Here is a 20,813-nt window from a genome sequence, read left to right on the forward strand (position 1 = left end):
AGAACTCAAGTTCAATCTGAGAAGCACAATGAGTGTCCCTAACCAAGTCATGCTTGTGGTTTAACAAGGACCATCTATAACAAATCTTTAAACAGGGCTGTTAAATGTGACCTTTATTTTTACTATGAACTTTTGAAGTCTTTAAGATTGTAAGATTCCATTTACACATTCCCTAAAAAGTAGGGAAAAAAACTAATGGGGAGTTTTGCAAATGTAGCACACATAAACAGTTTTTTGCGGTTTTGAGTTAAATAGAAAAAACAGGTCATCTACATTGACCAGGTTAGTATAAATGTTATTGAAAGAAAAACATCAGTGGTTTGATTGTCATGCATGCTTTTATGAAATAGTGTGCATCACACATCGCTTCCTCCAATGTGAAACTGACATTTGTATATTTTCACCTGCCTTCCTTACTATTGAAAATGGTCTGTATTTTTATTTATGTGAATTGTACTTTGTGACCTGTAGTTGGGTGGCATAGAATCCACGCATGTTCCGCTAATGGCATTCTGACAGTGACATTTATAAGACACCGGATAACAGGAAGTTGGCCAGCAGTCCTCTGGTCATAAACAGGAATCATTGGAAATAAAATGTGAATAACATTTCCATTTTTTTTGTTAATCTTCTTTTATGTCTGTGTCATCTGCCATTAGATTTCTGAGATGTAATAAAAAAGATTTCTTCAGTGTTCTCAAAATGAATGCCTAAATGGATTTTGCCAAAGCCCAACTCAAGATAAATAAACCCAAGAGAACAAAAGGAAGTCAATGCAATTTTCACAAGTTTTTCACAATTGTTAACACACGTTTTTTAAAACAATAACGGCTTTCTCAAAACTGCACACAGAAAACTGGAAACCTCACACACAAAATGCTAAACCTGACACTCCCTTTGCAAGATGACTCTTTGCCATCAAATCTCTTAACTGTTCACAAAATGGAACTCGTGTTTTCATTTGGTACACACAGCCATATTTTCAAATGACACACATACCATTCATTGAGTACAGACAAATAAGCATTTACAGCACACTGAAGTGCAAAATTGAAAACACAATCATCGAAATGGAACACACCATATGAATGACAATGCACTCTGGAGAATGAGCCATTTCTCCTTTTGTAAAATGTCTCAGTGTAGGCCTACTTTTTTCATAGTCAAACATTATACAGCACACAAATATGCAGAAAAAAAGTTTTATTTCGGTACACACAGAGAACAGTACAATACCGTAAACCGTGTGATAGCGTTGTTCTCCCGAACCATATTTACAATTTCAGTCTCCTGTTCGGCGGTGAAAGTGTGTGTTCTTCCTCCACGGTGTGGTTCTCTTTCAGTCCTGCAAAATACAAATACTGTGAGCACACTGTATTCTATTGATATGCAGTATTACAGTACACAAGGCAAATAGATTTCGTACCTGTTCTCCATCCTGAAGGTTCTAATGATGGCAGCAACTGTGAAGCGCCTGAGATTTGGTTGGACCCTCTAGCCAGCCTCCCTCATGCTCAAGCCATGGTTGAGCACATGGTCTATCACAGCGGCCCAAATCTCATTAGAGATGACCATTCACCTTCTTCTTTCTCTTCCTCCACCTCCTTCTTATCCTTGTCCTTCTCATCCTCTTCATTCTTGTCCTCCTCTTCCTCTCACTCTTACCGCTCTCCTTCACTGGTTGTCGATCTCTTCAAAGTTCTCCATTGTTTACCAAACAAAACAGAGGCTCAAGGTACTTTTATGCTGCAGTCCTCACTGCAAATTGCTCAACAGACCTGAATGTTTAGAGATTTGACTATTTGTGTGTTGTAGGTTGATGCTTTGAAATTTTACTTGAGAAGTGTGTGCAACAACTGAACATTGTGTGTTGTGTTTTGACAACAAGGTGATGTGTAATTGACATCAGAGTGTAAAGAAGAAAAATCAGAGTCTAATGCAGATAAGGGAGTGTGAAGTAGTGCCAAATTGGGTCGAGCGATCTGTACATGAAGGTTGTGCAAATTGTGCCGAATTTTCGCTTTTTGTGTGTTAACAACTGAGGAAAACTGTAACAACCTCAATCAGCAGGTAATCATTGAAGAGGATCAAGAACCTAATGAACAGTGTTTTCAATGCATTTCAGTAAGTCAAGAGAATCTGTCTGGACATGGTTGAGGCAATCTATTATATTTCTCGTTGTTTGCTACCACAGGCATCTTAGAGATATATTTACCTAGTTCAAATTGGGAAGTTAATTTGGCGGAAGAACGCAATTATCTATGGCTAATCTCCGAACATAATCGAATGAACAGGCTGGTGCTTGTGACACAGCAGCGAAGGGAAATCCAAACACAGCATCCTGTAGTAGACAGCAAACTACACCACACAACAAAGGGAGAAAACTCTACACGCTAACCACATGGTGTTAAAACTGAGTGAAAAGATGAGAAACACATATATAACTGTGTACTCTTTATTCTGCATGTAGAGCTTCAGTCCAGCGTAAGAATTTAGAGACCAAAGTACATACAACAACCTGTTTCTTTATTTACATAAATATCTGTATCAGTGTAGGAGTGGGGCACAACACATAACGGTCACATCACTTAGCAGGAGGCTTGTCTCCAGCCTCCAGCTTTGGGGCGTCCTTGGGCTCCCGGTAAGCAGGGAAGGTCTCCCACGGGCTGTTCAGGTCAAACTTGCGGAACTCCTGGGAAAGCTCCACTGGCTCGGCCACCACGCGCTTCACCTCGTCGTCATAGCGCACCTACAAACACATCAAATGGGAGGAAATGAGGACGAGGAGGAAGTGCATAGTTACATAATATTACTGGTTCTTTGTTTTTTTCACTTCTGGGTAATCTCTACATTGAGAGTGTAGCTGTGATACAAGCAAAATAAAAACATGCCCCAAAAAATGGGGTCACACAAACAAACACTATGCTAATAACACCACCTGCTGGCCAGAGGAGGAAAAACAGTGGCCCGAGAAAAATAAATAACTAAATAAACAAACATCAGACAGCCAGACATTTGTGACGAAATAATACAAATTTCACATGGCCCTTTGTCCCCTCAGACTGACCTAGCAGATGGAGCCAGGGAGAACATTTATACAAATACACTAGTCCCCTGATGAGGTCTCAAAAAGAGGCTGGCACAACAGAGCCGTGTTATACAGCTGTAATCCCACATGGGTCCTACGGCTTCACACTTAATCAGCCAAGATCCTCTGGAGGCCTCTGGGATGTTACGAAGGTGGCTGATGCAACAAACGGAAATAGAGCTTCCCTTTCACTTTATCACGGCCTTGATAGAACTGACAAACCAAACTCTCATCCTTACCTCCACATATCCAGAGAGAGGGAAGTCCTTCCTGAAGGGATGCCCCTCAAACCCGTAATCGGTCAGGATTCGTCTCAGGTCTGGGTGATTGGCAAAGAAAACGCCATACATATCCCATATCTGGAAAACAACAACAATAAGGCTCAGTGACAACATACACTGTTTATCCTTGTCCCTATTTAGCCCTGTATCCACATGAAAACACAAAACCTTTGAGAGTTGCAGCAGGTTAACTAATTATTTTAAGATATTTACTCAGTTGTGAAATGTTTGATTTATTTTTTCAAACAAGATTTAAACAACCATTTTAAGGGTTTCAGCATGCACTGTAGATAAGAATTTTATTGTAGGCAGAAAGATTATTGAGGTAAGAGAAGTCTGTCTGTTGTACATATTTTCAAGCACAGATGAGCCAAACTCAACACTGTCCAAAGCAGCAGTAAGGCATTGTGGTTGAAAACTGACTATCTAACTACTGGAAAGGTGGGCAAAACCCCTTACAAACCCAAACAGCACAGTTTGTAGTGATGAAAGGCTTCCTAGCATGCTAACGCATGCCTTTTGGCGATTTAGTTGGCGATGTGCTGTGAAAGCTACATTTTTGCTGTGTGGTCCAACCCGGACCACAGAACTTGGCGCATACATAGCCTATGTGGCTAGTTCGAAAGACAGGTGTGTTTATCTGGCCTTCACATGACTACCAAGAAAAGTAATGTGAAGATACCAGTACTAGTTGCTTATAAAAACATGCTTCAAAAAAGTGCACTTGCATCAGCGTGTATCTGGATCTTAATCAGAACATGTGTACATACCTCCCTTTCATACCAGTTTGATGCCTTGTGAACGGACACACTGGAATCAATAGGTGTGAGCTCATCCGTGTACGTCTTCACACGGATCCGTGAGTTGAAAGGAAGAGACAGCAGGTTGTAGACAATCTGTTCAGAGTCAACAAAGAGGCAATGAACTTTACCACAGAGCATAGGCCTTACTTACTACGTTGGAGTAAATGATAATTTTGGACATTGCACTGCATGTGCTACAAACTACAAAATAAAGTGACATCCATACAACGGAGTTTCATTCTGCTAAAGGTAATCAATGCAAAAAAAAAAAAAAAAAAAAAACAGTCAAAAGTTAATCATCTAACAATGCAAATGAATAATAATAATAATAATAATAATAATAATAAAGTAAATATAAGTATTCAATATATCGTTCCAAAAAAATAAAGCTAACTGAAAACAAAGAAGCTAAATCAGGCCAAACTGAAGCGGTCAGCACCTCAAAGCGGTTTGGTCGTGTGGGGATATCCACAGCCGTCTGGTCACTCATATTCCGGAACTGAGCATTGGTGTGGTCTCGCAGAAACGTCAAAACAGGTACTATACCATCGGGATGGATCATGATCTCCAACTCATCGAAGCAGGTCACCTGTAATCACAAAAGCACATGAGTGTGGCATAAAAAAAGGTGCAATAGCCTCACCACTTCAAGCAGTAGTGTAAAAAGAGGGTACTCCGCTTGGGCACTTCAATTTCTGTGTGGTGGCAGGCAGCAACCAAAGAAAACTCACTTGGACTTGTTGGACATATTTGGGGAGTATCTCTGCCACGTACTCTCCGAAAGCAGACAACCGGTTGTGGGTGACCTCATCCTTGGGTCTGACAGTTGCTATGTTTGAGAATAAATAAAATCATAGACGTTATAGATAGAATCCTTAAAACAAACTGAACAGGATAGTTACACTGGGTTAGGATAACGTAAAGGGTAACGTGCGTTAGATGACGTTGCTTACGCTTGGTTTCAGTTGTCGTAGTTTCCCACCGTGTTTGGATAAATGCTGCGTTTCGACTCACTATAAGTAAAAAAGAATGCAATGTTAAAATAAAATTTTTGATTAACTGTCCTAATTAAATGTCTCCAGTTACATACCACACCAACAAACACCAAAATCGCGCTTACCAATGACCGCTTCTGCACATGATCAGCTAACATTCTTGCTAGCTATAACTAACGTAACTAGCTAAGTTACACAAAATTAGATAGCTAGGGAGTAGCCTTTTCTAGTTGCAACAGGTGACAACTCTTATAATTGCAGTAATATGATATGTTGCCAGCGTTACAATAGGGGGAAAAACACTGCAAACACAGGTCGGCTGCTGTCTATTTAAACCGATGGCATTAGCTAGCAAGTAGGAAGGTCAACTGTTCTGTGTGGCTTTCAACGATAAAATAGGTTGTTTGATAAATATGAGCTTGTCCCGCCAATTTAAATATCCTTAGAACAATTACATTCTTTATGAACAAGACAGGCCTGGTGGTTACTCACGATTTAAAGTCTTGTTGAGCCCTCCACGGACAAATCTGACCAGCGAGGCCGCCATGTTGGGTAACAAATCGGCTCTTGTAAGTGACGTCAGTGAATAGTCTGAACTCTCAAATAACATAATGAAATATTTGTATGTGTTTGTAAGGTTCCCCATTATTTTCTGAACTATTTTGGTGTGAGCTGTTTCTCTGTAAGCTCACTGAAATGTATGTTCTCAACAAATGAACATACAAGATATAATGATAAAATAAAAGATATGAGACTGAACGTTGATTTATCGTGTTCTCAGATGAAAACTTTTTAATACACTAGGTGGCAGCATAGGCCTACGATATCATCGGCACAATGAAAGTTGATTTGTATTTGGTGGTGAAGTAGTAGTAAATCTAATGCAATGTTCTCACGCACTAGCCTCTCAGTATATCACTGATTTCCAATCAAAACATTTTCAAACACTACATCAAATTAAAATATATTTACACCTTAAAGTAAAATATATTTTACTTTCTTTACACAGCCATCCATTCAGATTGAAAATGAACTATCATGATGAAAATGAGAGCACATGACAGGAATTAATGCTGTGCTATAATATGCCATTATTTCGTAAGTTTGAATAAATATCTTATTGCTACTAAGCATACAACAATAACTGTGACAAACCCAGTATTACCAGTGACCCCAATGACGATTACTGCCAGTCCTACAGCTCCGGTTGCCATTGCAACGATGCCAAAAAATACTGCGCCCTCAACAGGACTCCCCAGTTGTTTGGTTTCTTCAGCTCCTGTGACTCCATGTCCCATTTGTTCGATTCTCTCAAGATTTGCCAGTGCAGCCACAACAGCTGTTGTTGATAATAATAGTATTTTTCTTGCTGGTGATAAAGATATTGTACCCAAAATACCACCCCCAAGTGTCCCAAAGAAAGCACCTGCACCTCCTGGCCCACGGTACCTCATCTTTGCAGCTATTACAGCCACTTCCACAGATAGTCCTGCCATGCCACCCACTCCCATGAGCATCCCTGCAGCGCCAGAGGGGCCCAGACTGTCAAACGCTGCTGAAACACCCTTCAGAGCAAATATGGTTGTGCTCACTGCTCCAAGAGCCACTTTTTCAGCATCTGTAGTCTTTAACCACAGCATGGAGTAGATGCCAAGCACGGCTCCCATGATGGTAGCACACAGTGGGGCGATATGCGCAGATGATAGCAATATTATTCTGGTGGCCTGCTGCGGCTTCTCTCTGTAGGACAGACAAAAAGCAGTAGTTCCAGTTGCAAATCCTGTGAACAAGACCACCATACAAAAACTGTACACAAGGAAATCTCCTGAATCTGGCATCTGACCTGGGAGATTTCTCAAAAGCCTTTGTGCTAATGTACATTGGCGGGTCGGTTCTAAACCCACGCTAGCCCATGTCATTATTAGCATTAAAATGTATGCGCCTGGATGAACGAAGCTCACAATCATCCCCAAAAACATGACTATGAACTGCATGATCAAAAACACTATGAGTTGTTTCATCAAAAGGCCACGTCCCTCAAGGACATTTGTCAATGCAACTGGTGTGAAGGGCCTCATTATAATGCAGCTGACTAGTAGAACAACACTGAGTCCCATCAAGACTCCCTGTTTTCCCCACACCAGGAGAGATCCAGCAGCTGTCCCAAGCAAGGCTCCGGTTCCCGAGGCTCCCAGGACAATCAGCGGCCCCACGGAGGTCATCGTCAAAGTCTCCAATCCCAGCATCCTGAAAATTCCACTCACTCCTGTGGCGAGCTTGATGCCTACTGCCGCCGACCACATTGCAATGCCCAGTGTCAGGCAGCTCATCAGTAAGCCCACACCAACTGCACCTGTGTCCTTTGCCATACGAGAAACCTCTGTGAAGGTGGTGCTTTTTATAAACAAGTCTCCTGCCTCTACTGCTTGTGCTGTCGTGGCTGTGATAGCATAGCCTCCGATGGCTGCTGTGAGCACCACACAGAGGGGTGATTGTCTGCCTGTGGGGTTATAATGAAAGACAAAAAATGACAAAATGAAAATCAGTGCACTTCACCCAATGATGAATACCCAGTAGGTGGTGTAAGTATCCAGCTGTAGCTGAGGATACAAAAATCCTGACACACTAGGGATGCAACGGTACATGGTATATTGTTGAACTGTTCGGTACGCCCCCCACGGTTCAATACGCACATGTGAACCGCGGTATTATGGTACGCCTGTCAATTTCCTATCATTTTCAAAACTTGCTTACTGCACTGCGCTCACTTCTCTGGAGACTGTAAGAATTTTCACTGCGGTCAAGCCAGCCGACACTCGCGTGTCTTCGGTCAAATCAGCCGACACAGAAATTCTACTGCACCTATATACTGATATTTATGGTAAACGCATCCGAACCGCCCAGAACGGGAACGGGGATATTTCAAAGTACAATAAAAACAGTTTGTTCAATAATTCCAGAGTGAGACTGATATGGCTGTTTTCAGGACCTCTCTGACTACCCACACACTCAATATTAGACATTTTTACTGTATAAATTATGATATTTTTTAAAGTAAAGTCAAACATGTGCCCAATCAAATCGGTTCATTTCTGGATATGCGCTTTATGTGCAAATACGAGCTGGAGAAGAGAGGGGACACTAAAATCAAAATGATCTCAGCTCCAACTTGACCATGGCGAACACTAGCTAGGCAGAGAGAAGCAAATTTGGAGAAGCACCGCGACTTTCAAATCCGCTGTGTGAAAACATTTTGCATTCAACATTCAATACGATGACGGGGATAAGAAGACTGTAAACAATCAATGAGAGTCTGCACGCATTGCTTTGCCACTGTTGGCTACTGGAGTGGAAAGTTCTAACATGATGCTTCCATTTACGTCGCCATAATTCAGCCGAAGCTCAGGTGGAGCAAGGAGAGTCCACTCGTTAGCGCTGCTGTATTCCAACAACAACCTGCGACAAATAAAAAAACAAACCAAAGAAACTAGTTGGGCACTTAGAGAGCTCAGACCTCCGACAATGGCAAATACCACATCTTGCAGTTAGCGAAAGTGAAACTTAATTACTGGAGCCACCCCGTGAGTCGGATCCACTCCGAAATTGAATGGGTTATTCTGTGGCCCATGCTACACCTTTCATGGAAATCGATCCAGTAGTTTTTGCCTAATTCTACAGACAGACAGACAAACTAACAAACAAACTGCACCGAGAACCATGGCGGAGGTAATAACGAAAGCAGTGGGAGTATTTAAGATTGGCAGGCCTAGTCAGTCATGCTGCTATTTTCTGAATAGAAAGTTGTATTTGTCTAGAGGCGAAATAAGTAGTTCATTTTTTAAAGGGTGATTTTATTTTAGTCTTAAATATGAAGATACCGAAACCGTGGCCCACTGTACCGTCGCATCCCTATCACACACACATAGCCTATATTTTTAGGTGACTTACTTATTTCCATTATTAGTAGCTGTGGTCTGTCAAGTCCGATAAACTTGGCCTACATTGAAAAAGAGAGCATATGTACACCACGTCCATGACAACAATCGGTGCTCTCCATAACAAGTCCTTCCGCCTTTCACCCTCATATTACGTGTTTTGTAGTCTACAGTCTACAAACCTGTAGAACATGTTAGTCAGCAGATTGGTTTGCTTCAAAAGGAATCCACTAACTACATAATTAATTCATTCTTGTAGCAGTGGAGAAACCGTACGGCAGCAGGTGCATACCTTCTTTTTTAATTCAACATTGTCACTGACAATTATTAAATAATAATCAACTTACATATTGATTGTGTTTGGCAAATTCCTTACCGGTAAATTCCATTTTAAGCTAAACAATCGCCATTTCAGATGTTTTTCTTTCAGTTGTGTCACTCTCAGGGACTTTCCTCTGCCCTGTCGCATAGTGGGCACGCTTCGTTTCCCTCTTCTCTGCACGAGCTTTAAACGACGAAGCTAACGGTCCCCAATTGAGCAGAATATTACCAAGACAATTGCAAACTTAGAATGGATAGATAGGATGGACCAGTAATCAAATTACACAGGAACTCTGATACATACTGTGAATTAGTTGTCCAAATATGTTTAACACATTTCTGTTTTGTACTGTTAATGGTTAATCTTACTGACTGAAGGGGAGTGTTGTTGCATCATAGACATTATATTCTTCAGTTTATTTAGAAATCAGTCTGAACAAACAGGTTTACAAAAAAAAAAAACACCAATGAACATATTAATAAGTCTTTTCCACTGGTACAATGATAACCTCAGCACTGTTTCCTATTTAACTGAAATAAGTCTTAATCTGGCATGTTGCTACAATCCTTTATCAGTATGCTTTTGGTAAACTACAAAGCCATGTTGTATGATTTGTTCAACCTATTTATTCATACTACCCCCATTAATTATCACTTAAAAAAGAAAACACATGATTACAATATTTGGCACAATCTGTAACTTTAATACAGTCAATAAATAGTAACCACAAGTCAGTTTTTTCACATCCTTTTTTATGAAGGCACTGATAGCCCAGTGTGTATGACAGAGTATAAAAATGTCTTCATCAATATAAAAACAACTATTAGATCTTTTGTGCGTCCCCATAACCAAGCTGTTTTTCTCTACTGGGATGGTTTTGGCTCCTCCATCCTTCCTCTAGCTGGAGCCAGATGCACAGACCTGCTGATAGTACTGCAGGAGCAACTCCCTCTGTGCGGAGCGCACCAGTACGTGTGGCCGCACCGATGCCAACGTGCGACATGCCTCCTCAGGACTCCAGCAGTGAAGCTGTAGGGAAAGCACATGCAGGAAGAAAAAAAACAATTTGGTTGGACTAAATTGCACTACAGGTCATGTAGTATCATGTTAGTGCTAAACCAACTGAATAACAGACACAGATAGTACAGGTCAGACACCTGACATACACACAGAAAAGTCTAAGCAATTTGAAGGCATGTTTGTACACAGTAATGGCTCTGTAAATGGGAAACAGACCGAGCCATAAACAATCCAGGCCAATCAACATGGTTCTTCAGGCGCATGAAGGGCAGAGGTGTAATGTAATGTCATATTAACAGCCCCTCACAAAACCAAAACTGAATCTCAGACTGTAACCTTTAAGTTGAAAAGCCTAAACCATATCAATGGCTAAATAAAACATAGCATTAATGCAGGAACATCATCCACCATAGTTACACACCTTCCAGACTGAAAGTATACACATTTTGAATGTTCTTATAATTTGAATATAAGACAGGGCTTTATCTTCATTCATTGTCTCCTAATGTTCCCCAATGCTTGTCGGAAAGGCTACTGTGACGTGGCTGACATTTTGTTGTCACGTCAAATGTCAGTCTCCAGCTGTCTCACCTTGATGAGGTAAGCAGCGGCAACAGTGGCGCTGCGTGATCGGCCGGCTTTGCAGTGTATGTACACGCTGGTGCCTTGCTGTCGATGCTGCAGGGCAAACTCCACACCTCTCTGCAGGTGCTCCATTGTGGGCACACCTGTGAGGTCAACAGTGCTCAGGCAGAGTTGCTCAACCCCAGCCGCCCTCCACTCCTGTCACACACACACACACACACGCACACACACACACACACACACAAACAGGTGCATGCCTTTACTTACAGACACTTATAAATTAAATACCATGAAAAAAAAGAAACTCTTCTCATATTCCTCTCATCAGGAAAGTGTAACATTTCAGAGATTCAATGTCATCCTCAGGTGAACCATTCAAACTCAATCAATGGTATGCTTTTCATGACAAAGGATTGACTACTCCCACATTTCACTGCGCTATGTTTCACTGTATTTCATTCATACTGGCATTGTATGTTGACGTGCAAAAGGATTATACAGGCACGCCATGAATCTGGGCCAGACAGGAAAAACGTGATACTGATTAAGGCAAACCATTGGAGTTGCTCTAGGCTTGCAAGGAATTACGCCAATGCAGTCAAGTAATTATAACCATACAGATACGAGTACAAAAATTCAAACTGCTTTGAAATGAAAAGGAACACAGCTCATCACTCACCTCAGATGAATTGCAGAAGTATTTAGTCTCGTACTCCTCATTCATTGTTATCACTCCTGTAACATTTTCTGTCTGTACCAACTGAACAACGACATAAAGACAGAAAGAGCGTTAAAAGGTAAAAAGCTAAACACACACACACTTGTTTTCAATCAGTTGTCTGTCCGTAAGTCTGTCAACTTACCTCCTCTGTCATTGATTTGAAAGGAAGGGCTCCCAGTATAACAGTCTGATCCACACGGTTATACCATTGCCTGGAGGTTATTTTCTCCATTATAACATTATACGCTAAGGTCGGATAAAATAAAAGCCTTGCCAATGCCCCTGACATATTGTAGCCTTTCTCCGATACTTTGTTAGTGACAGTTACAACTTGCTGTATACTACTAGCCCGATATGAAGCCAATGCGTGCAACTAGCTAGCTGAATAATTTTCTTCTTTTCTTTGGCTTCAATGACGTTTTGAAAGTCATCTCTTACCGCCACCTCCTGTACTGGAGTGCTACATACCGAAATCATACTGGCGTTCATTCATATTATTGTCACCTACATGCGTCCATCTCATTTTGGTTATACCATACCCACACGACAATGGTCCAAGAACTCATTGATTCATCTCATTTAGGTCGTACCAAAGTCCTTCTGGTCGTGCCCGATTACCCACTAAATGAAAATGCACCAACACCTCATCGCTCAGCATATATCTATTATATTCCTTGCATTTATGTTTTTGTAACCTTGGCAATAAATTTCTCCATGCAAATGTGACACGTGGAAATAGTTTCAATGCCCCTATCCAAGAAATGGCATTATGGCAATAGAAGTCTTGATTTAGAATGCATGGTGTATATCTGCATTGCCTTCGTCCAAAGTAGGCTACAGTGACACGCATTTATCAAACATGTAACAAGCAAAAGAAAGAACTTCGTGAAGTGTCATTTCCACGGAGGTCGAACACATAGGTTGAACCAGAGAATGTCTAAATCGAGTCACGTGTTGTCCCTACAGAAGTCAAAACCATTTATGTCAATAAACTTGCGCATGCCCCCTCCAAATGCCATCGTCTACATCCATTTTGGACGAGATAATCTCCTGGGATTTCAAAGAACTAAATACATTAGTCATGATCATACAAAGAACTAGGACACCAATTACGAATGGACAAACACCGTTAATCATAACTCAGAATACACCCCATGAGAAAAAAAGTGTAATCGAATTTACCATTTTGGGTTACAGGGAACAAGGTTATTCCCGGTATTCACTTTTTCAAGATAGCAAAATATTTAATTATCTTGCCGAAACACAACGAGAGGGTTAAGCAAGCAGCTGTATATTATGAAGTTATTCAACACTAGCGTGATGCATACCTTATTAATTTTTAATAGGAGCTCCACCCCCACTCCCCTTTTTGAGAATTTGATGGTAAATGCAGGAAAGACAGCCATTTTGCACTGTTCCCTTGCAAGACTGGGTAAGGCTGATAGACAGTTGCCGTATGAAGATTAGGTGAAACAAATTGCTGATATATTCAATTCTAAACAACATTTCATCGTGGCAGTGAATTCTGGTAACTCCTGACAGCCATTTGCAAGTTTCAGTGCAAAGGGTAAGTTTTTTAGATTGCGGGATCAATTATAATTTTTCAGTAATTGTTTTCCAGCTGCCTAAAGTCAAGAGCTAGCTTACGTTAACTAGCCAGCTAAGTCAGCTAATAATCGAGTATCCAGCATGTTGTTTACGCCGAGGAGCTGCTTGTTAGCAAGCTAGCCAGCAACAGAAAGGTGTTAAACCTGCGTTGCTAATTACTTCGATATTTGGCAAAAACTAGCCGCTATGTGACTGTAGAGTCAGATATTCTGCCGGCAAAATATTTAACTTAAGCTAACCTGCTCTGACACTTTTGTGACACAAACTTGCGACAATGATGTGAATAAGCTTAACGTAACTCTCCAGACATTGTATCTGCTCTTTCGACAGCTACGTGGCTGGCTAACTGGCTGCATTTGCCATTCCTGGGTGACCAGTTGTAGGCTAGTATCTTGTCGTGGTTGTCAGTCTGTACTCTTGTGAACTTCTTAGCTAATATCAGGGCTAGAAAGTTGTCAGTTAGTTTTTTCGGTTAGGTGACAAATCTCTAAAATGTAGGTAATGTCACGGTTTCTTAATCAGATAACTATCAAAGCTACAGTACTGAGTGGGTTTACCTGGCCAATGTTACACAACGATCTTGTGGTTAATCAGCTGCTAGCTTGCCATATGTCCAGATCATTTGGCAGGGACACTTCTACGTTTGGTTGCTGAATCTTCATTGTGGGCAATGTTCTTTTAGACTTACTTGAATATATTGAAGAGGTAACTTCCACAGATAGTGTAGGCCAATTTTCTAGCAATTATTGTAGGACACCAACGTTATAAGTTAAAGCTTGTCAGATAGCTAGCCACAAAACGTTAGCTTACAAGTTCAGTTTGTAATTGAATCTCACATAATTACGTATGGCTGGTTAAAATGCTGACACAGAAAATCAAGTGTTTAGGTAAATCAGGGATCCATTTATAGTGACCACATCTATTGTTTTCTGATAATCGAAGTGCGTACTTTGGTGGTGTGGCTCTTGCCAGCTAGTTCATAGTAGCATGTCTGCTTCTTTAACACTAAACTGGAGAGGGCCTTGTCACCAACACCGCGAACGCCACTGTCAATTCAGGCCTGTTACAAATAATACACAAGTTACCCCATGTTGCCCAGTCAGACCTGGTGTAGAGATCCTACCCTATTGTTTTTGTGTTTTTGACAAATGCAAAGCAATATGGCTAAGTATTTGTCATTGTTCTATTATAGTTGTCTTTGACCCCCTTTACAACGAATTTATGATCGACCTGACATCATGCTTTACATTGCATTTTCACACGGTCCAACCATGGTGCCAGACCATTTATGTTAAATACTGACCGGTCTGTCTGCCCAGGTATAATAGCAGGATCAGAGGCCTTTCAGCACTGTTAGGGAATTTGCTAACATAAATTGTCAATACATTTCAGACTGGTGTAATTTTACATAATTCTGTGAATGTGTGTATGAATTCCTTCATACAGGCTTATTTTTTCCGACCACTTAAGATAACTTGTTGGGCTTCTTGCAGTTGCTGTCATTTAGTTGAAATGCTTGTTACTTAAATGCCTGATTACTCCAGAAGGCTGAAGTCTGAGACTCCCTGTCTGCACTGCACTGCACTGTATGTAGAGAACCAGGGTGGCTTTACAGAGGCATGGCCATTATTCCAGTGCAGTTAACCCCCCCCAACTAAACAACCACAGGAAGCATTTTCATTTCATAATGTAGTTTTCCTCTTCCATGACGCAGCCGTCATGTGATGAGTAGATGATTCTTAATGTACAGAACGCTCCCCACTGGAGTGAGCTTTTCTGAAGTCAAGAGCAGAGGTCAGCGTTCCTGCGAGACCAGAGGAATGCATTCCCTAGGACGGTTTGTGTGCCAATGGTTGTGAAACTTGCCTCTGTGGTCACACTTGCTGTGTGGAAATGAACTATATTTGTCAAAATGTTGTTGTCAGGCAGGTTGCAGTTCACATCCCACTAGCTAGCTATCTTTGTGATGTCTGCCGTGGTCCTCTGTGGCCCTGACATGAAGTAGACGGAGAAAGCAAGGTCTGTAGTGAATGTAAAGCCAAATGCTTAACGCTATTACTAAAATAACTTTTGAAAGGCTGTTTTCAGTGTCCAACGGTGAAATCTAAAAATCGATCATTTGTGTATATAGTCCACTGTTACTAAAGTGGTGGCATTAGAAGTGTGAGAAATGCGTACATTCTTAGTTTGCAATCTAATGCCTCCAGCAGTCACGTACAATAGTAGGCCTAGGTCCAGCAGTACTACTTGGGCATGTTGAAATTGTATCTGCAACAAATGTCCTCCCAGCACTGGTTAAGAAAATGACTGCAATATCATGTTGTTACCCTCTAATGGTAGACCTGACTTCACATCTTCATGGGTGATTTACTGCTAAAGTGCACTTGGAGACATGTCTTGTTATTTAATATACTGGTGGAGTCGGCAAGTTCAGTTGGGTGTGCTTTGCCTTAATTATGCGTCAAATAAATAAACTTTTCTTCCCTTTTGAAGACCCCCAAAAATTCTCATTCTCTCCTCTCCTTCTTTCACAGAGCAGAGAGAAGGTGCAATTCCAGAGGCAACAAGAGAAACACAGGGTGAGTTGTTGATCTCAATCGACTGCAGCAGCATGAAACCGACTCCCGTTTAAGTCCTCGCATCATGCATGTCATTTAGGCGACCTCATGGCCCAGCACCTGCCAGACATATTATGTGACTATGACATGGGTAGTAAAGACCTCTGCAGGCATGCTCCCTGATCCATACATCAATCTTACTGTGTGATGGCTCATGCAGTGGGGTTTGCGAAAAGCTGGTAAAAGGACCTGATCAAGAAGTAGCCCTGAAGTGGAAAGAAGTCAGACACTATCCCACTTAGAGAATCACCTGGGGGTTGTAAATTGGGTGGTAAGGTGAATGTGATTTCCTTTTTGAATGCGAAAAAGGAACATTCAGATCCACTAGATGTGTTGGATGTAGTCTGTACCCTCGAATTCTGTTTACTGTTTGAGAGTTAACATGCTTGTCAGGCTGAGATGCAGTGCAGTGCTCTGCAGATTTCATCTTGACATTGTTTATACTGGTTACCTGCATCCTTATGTGAGGGAGGGGGGGTATCTTTTTAAGAGGACTCCTTATATAGGAGTATTCCCTGAAACAGGGCCTTCATTGAATACCTCTACTCGAGAGACACTCTTGAATTAAATGACAAGTTGTTTCCATGACTACAGTGGTATTACACCCACGCCCCCCTCCCCCCCACCATGTGACGGCCTGATGCTTCCATAATTGTATCATTCTGTGTGGGTGGACTTTTATTCCTGCATGGCAACACTTCCGTTATCTCCTTCACTGAAGACCTGGAGGCCCTTTCATGATGTGACCTTTGAGTCTGTGACCTCTGAACTCCTATTGAACTTCTCTGCAAGAAAAGAAAAACAGTTCTTTACTTGATGCCATTCCAATATATTTTCTGATCTGTAAGCTATATTGGCTCTTTTTTTAATCCAGAGGTTGTGTAGAAAGGATCTTGATCTTGCAATATAGTTATATATTAGTAGGGCAGTGCATGTTCAACATTAGATGTACATTCCCATTCAGCATTGTTGTGATGGTGTATTATCTGAGCTGGGAAAGGGATGATTTGTAAGTGAAATGCTAGCCGAAGCTCTCTGAAATGGATACACAGGATGCAAGACTGTAAATCTCTCGCTTGTAGCCTACATCCTGTCTCATCGCTGGTTTTGATGACTCTCTGCAGCTGTGTGTAAAACAGACATGCTATCCTTACTCACCGACTGCCTGCCACCCAGTTTTTTGACTATATCAATTTGCCAAGTTAGTTGTGAAGTTTAAATGAGCTGTTACATTGTGACTGTTGCAAATGAGTGCACCAACGGAGGAGGGAGGGAGAGGGAGTATATTATGTCTGAAATAGCTGAAATAAGTAACTTCTCTCTACATTTGGGCAAAGGACCACAGTGATTTTACAAAGCTAAGGCTCAACAGAATGCTGGGATATGCCAGTTTGGCTGCAAAAGACTTAGAACTAACAACTGGGCTTTGGCAATATCAACCATCCATGTAGAATAAGTCATGGCAGTATGTCCTGCAAGTTATGAAAAGACTCAATGTGTGGCAGAAAGAAGTCATTCTACCAGCAAGTTAGTTTTAGCGATCAAAACGTGGAAATTATATCCACAAATAAACACAACACAAGTGTGACAACCGCGGTATAAGCAGGATAATGGACTTCACAGCATTCGGGTCGCAGAAAATAATGCACTTTGAGGTATATTACATTACTGCATTTGCATTACCACCTTCATCATGCATTCTTTTCTGCTACCCGAATGTTTTGTCATCGATTATCCCTCACATATTCCTGTGCTATTTTGTTTGTTTATTTGATTTTTAAAGTGATCCCTAATCTAGATGCTTGTCATCGGGTATTGCAGCCATGTACCATAGTTTCAGGAGCAGATGGTTTGACCTGGATCCTAAGCTTGAGAATGACGGTGCATATTTGAACCTCTCCTTAATCTACCCCCTTCAGCAGTAACTGCACTGTACAGCTTCATCCCTGTTCATTTTGCTTTTGTTTCTTTTATTCCCTGAAGTTGTCAGGTTTTTCAAAATGACAAATGTGCCTTCACCTCCAGCTCAGGTCACACCTCAGCTCAGGGGAGTTTGTGTTGTGGCTGGCTTGCCTGATGAGACTCTGCTGCAGGTTTGTCCTCCTTGGAGGCGTACTGGTGGAAGATAAATCGGTAAACGTGCTATGTCCTAGCCATGCTCCTGACCTATGATTGCAGAGTGCTGGCTGGTGGGGTGGGGTGAACAGAGCCATTGTCCTAGAGATACTAGAACACTGTCGTCATGGCGAGATCAGCACTGAGTGTAGTCATAGACATATTAGAACGCTGGCTGTGTGGTCTCGGGGATTGGAAGCCTAGCCGTTGCCATGGAGAGGCTGTTGGTCTAGACTCTAGTCTAGACCCTGTAAGTCAAATGCCAGCTTTGCCTGTATATCGATCTGGATCAGAAGTGATTTCTCTGAAAAATGAGTAGGCATCACATAGTGCCTGTCCTAATATGTATGTAACTCAGGCTTGTCAAACCTGCACATTTGGACTCATGTACTTTTGTCTCTTAGTCATTGGTGCATTTGAGTGTTCTCTTAGGGGTTCAGGCCCTGGGCTTTGTAAAGCGCCTTGAGACAATTTTATTGTTTTGAAGCTATATAAATAAAATTGAATTGAATGTTAATCGTAGGATTTTAAGCCTTTGGAATAATTTTGGTTGATGAAGATTTCAGTGATGTCGCCCACATGAGTACTTATGTTGCCTCAGGGACCCATTCTACTGTTGGGAACCCTCAGCTCATTAACAAAACAGTAGCAAATCTGCCAGTTTATTTTCCTAGTCTCGCTGCGTCTATAATGTTCTTAGTGTAATTATGTTTGTGCATCTCTTAATGCAGGCATCCAATGTAATTGTTCTTATCTGAAACTTCTAGGCAGTTAGATAATGGGAGAGTCCAATGGGAGATGAACTTCTCTGTTACATCAAACAGTAACAGAATTCAGTCAACCCAGAAATGACTGAATGAGACAGAAATGTAGCCTCTGTCAGTGAAATGTGCAGGTTTCACAAAGCTGGGTTCATGGCTGGGCCAATACATTCAAAGCCTTTTCATTTTCCCCATTCAGAAATTATTTCTGATCCGGATTTGCATATTTAAAAAAAAATTCAGCCGAATGACGACAAAGTGACGACATCACTCACAAGGTCTTTGGGGAGACGAGAGCCCGTTTGGCATTGAGGAAGACCACTAAACTGTTGCCGTGCTGGAGTCAGAACTCCGGGTGTTGGCATGGTCAGATCAGGAGACTACAGGCATGGGGCGATTAGAGATCCCTTCATAATTAAGCTCTGTGGCCTGCTGCTTTTGGAGATAATTACATTGCCCTTCTCCTGGCAGCCGTCTCACTACTCTGCCTGGGAAATGAGATCTAATTATTGCTCTGAGTGCACAAAGAAGCCACACAATGACGCTACAAGCATTCCATTTATTTTTTAATCGATAACGCTTTGCATTGTTGTTTGATGCGCTCTCTGTTTCGGGCATTTAGATTCGTCAGTCACAGCTGCTGACGGCCTCGAGCTCCCGACTGAGAGATTGCTAAACAGAGAATCTCGGCATCGAAAGCTGCCTGCCCACCTGAAATGCTTATTTTTACACCGTCTCTGCAGTCTGCTGCATAGAAACCCAAACCAAATCAGTCCTCTAGTGAGGAAGTAGTGTTGGAGAGCGGAAGCAGCAGGGAGAAGGGGTCTGTGTGTGTGTGTGTGTGTTTGTGCTCATGATTGGGACGGACACTGAGCTCCTGGGCAGGCTTTCTGGGGCCTTGGCTTGGATGGGTGGGTGGAGTGATGGCCGCACAGATGTGCAGAGGGTGAGCTCTTTAGCCTCCTCTGGCTGTTCAGTTCTGCCACTCTGCATGAGTCATTAGCTTCCGTCTCCTTAAGGATCTAGTTTGCCTGTCTGTCACTCTGAACTCCTTGTGGACAATACAGCAAAGCTCCAACACTTGTCCCCCCCCAACACTCAGTGTCAGAAAAACTATGCTGATACTGTAGCCCTGTTATGGTGTGGTCAAAATCTCTGGTTTGTCATGTCGTGGGCAGGACCTGTGGATCTCTGTCATCAGGGATGTGTGTGCTACAGTTTCAAAGTGACTAGGAGGCGATAGGTCAGAGGAGGCTGACCTTTGGCATTCTTAAAGGTGGAGAGATTTCACAAACCATTCCAACCCTTTTCTCCCTCTGGGTCGAGCTATAAATAGAGTGTTTTTCTTTTCTTGTGTGTGTGTTTGTGGGGCATGAAGACGGGCTGAAGGATCATGTGATCAGTTTGAAACTGATGCTGTAAATCGGGCGCAAGTGAGACTACATGCTTTGTGGTCTCAGCTGTTGAATTGCTCTTGTAAACTCTCACTCTGAGTGTGTGTGAGCAACTGAGACACAGCCAAAGAGTGTGCGCATGTCTGTGCGTGCACCGTACACACACATGCGTACAGTATTTATGTTGTTGAGTTGTCACCTGACTGCCTGACCTTCGACATAACAACCCTCCCTGCTGCTTCCCAGAGCAGCAGAGTGCTGTAACCCTAGCAGGGAGGCCTGGAAAAGCCGGGCCTCATTCAACTTTAATGCAGCAAACTCCCTAACCTGCTTGTTGGAGTAACGGTACTCTGTTTGTTTGTTTGTTTGTTTGTTTGTTTGTTTGTTTGTGTGTGTGTGTGTGTGTGTGTGTGTGTGTGTGTGTGTGTGTGTGTGTGTGTGTGTGTGTGTGTGTGTGTGTGTGTGTGTGTGTGTGTGTTTTCCCACTCAGAAATGCAGTGTTATATTGCTGCCTCAGCACAGTTGTTTGGGTGTGTGTGTGTGTGTGTTTGTGCTCGCTTGCGGGTG

The 20,813-nt window shown here is 42.0% G+C and overlaps 3 protein-coding genes across 21 annotated transcripts in view; 1 reads left to right on the forward strand and 2 right to left on the reverse strand.

The window, feature by feature from the left end:
- Positions 1-2,441: 2,441 nt before the first annotated feature.
- On the reverse strand, positions 2,442-9,766 carry ndufs3 (NADH:ubiquinone oxidoreductase core subunit S3). Of its 2 annotated transcripts, XM_012818964.3 has the most exons (7): positions 5,660-5,763; positions 5,126-5,185; positions 4,904-5,001; positions 4,612-4,761; positions 4,140-4,265; positions 3,328-3,447; positions 2,442-2,749 (listed from the first exon to the last, which is right to left on the reverse strand). In XM_012818964.3, the coding sequence occupies exons 1-7, from the start codon at positions 5,712-5,714 to the stop codon at positions 2,585-2,587; spliced, it is 774 nt and encodes a 257-aa protein (XP_012674418.2). In that variant the 5' UTR covers positions 5,715-5,763; the 3' UTR covers positions 2,442-2,584. The 2 variants fall into 2 exon arrangements, 1 of the variants encoding a protein (XP_012674418.2); XR_004163866.2 differs by lacking the exons at positions 2,442-2,749; positions 3,328-3,447; positions 4,140-4,265; positions 4,612-4,761 and adding exons at positions 9,116-9,164; positions 9,479-9,766 and having other exon boundaries at positions 4,919-5,001; positions 5,660-7,667.
- Positions 9,767-10,203: 437 nt separating this feature from the next.
- On the reverse strand, positions 10,204-12,690 carry ptpmt1 (protein tyrosine phosphatase mitochondrial 1). Its single transcript, XM_012818944.3, has 4 exons — positions 11,893-12,690; positions 11,709-11,789; positions 11,036-11,227; positions 10,204-10,453 (listed from the first exon to the last, which is right to left on the reverse strand). The coding sequence occupies exons 1-4, from the start codon at positions 12,037-12,039 to the stop codon at positions 10,322-10,324; spliced, it is 552 nt and encodes a 183-aa protein (XP_012674398.1). The 5' UTR covers positions 12,040-12,690; the 3' UTR covers positions 10,204-10,321.
- A 344-nt stretch (positions 12,691-13,034) lies between these two features.
- The window catches only part of celf1 (cugbp, Elav-like family member 1), a 33,831-nt gene continuing 26,052 nt past the window's right edge, over positions 13,035-20,813 (forward strand). For 3 of the 18 annotated variants that reach the window (XM_031569093.2, XM_031569098.2, XM_031569101.2), the window contains exons 1-2: positions 13,036-13,317; positions 15,893-15,937. The gene's annotated coding sequence lies outside the window, so the exon portion shown is untranslated. Of the gene's footprint in view, positions 13,318-15,892; positions 15,938-20,813 lie in introns of all 18 variants that reach the window. The other 15 variants (XM_042708028.1, XM_031569095.2, XM_042708027.1 and 12 more) reach the window with 9 other exon arrangements.

This window comes from Clupea harengus, chromosome 6 (assembly GCF_900700415.2).
Source record: "Clupea harengus chromosome 6, Ch_v2.0.2, whole genome shotgun sequence".
Taxonomy (NCBI): domain Eukaryota; kingdom Metazoa; phylum Chordata; class Actinopteri; order Clupeiformes; family Clupeidae; genus Clupea; species Clupea harengus.

Coding starts and splice junctions, on each gene's coding strand:
- ptpmt1 (XM_012818944.3), bottom strand. CDS start 12,039: ATGTCAGGGGCATTGGCAAGGCTTTTATTTTATCCGACCTTAGCGTAT. Junction 11,228..11,708: donor ACTTCTGCAATTCATCTGAG/GTGAGTGATGAG, acceptor TGTGTGTGACAG/GAGTGGAGGGCGGCTGGGGT. Junction 10,454..11,035: donor CCGCTGCTTACCTCATCAAG/GTGAGACAGCTG, acceptor CTTTCCCTACAG/CTTCACTGCTGGAGTCCTGA.
- ndufs3 (XM_012818964.3), bottom strand. CDS start 5,714: ATGGCGGCCTCGCTGGTCAGATTTGTCCGTGGAGGGCTCAACAAGACT. Junction 4,762..4,903: donor AATATGTCCAACAAGTCCAA/GTGAGTTTTCTT, acceptor TTGTGATTACAG/GTGACCTGCTTCGATGAGTT. Junction 2,750..3,327: donor CTCTCTCTGGATATGTGGAG/GTAAGGATGAGA, acceptor ATGTGTTTGTAG/GTGCGCTATGACGACGAGGT.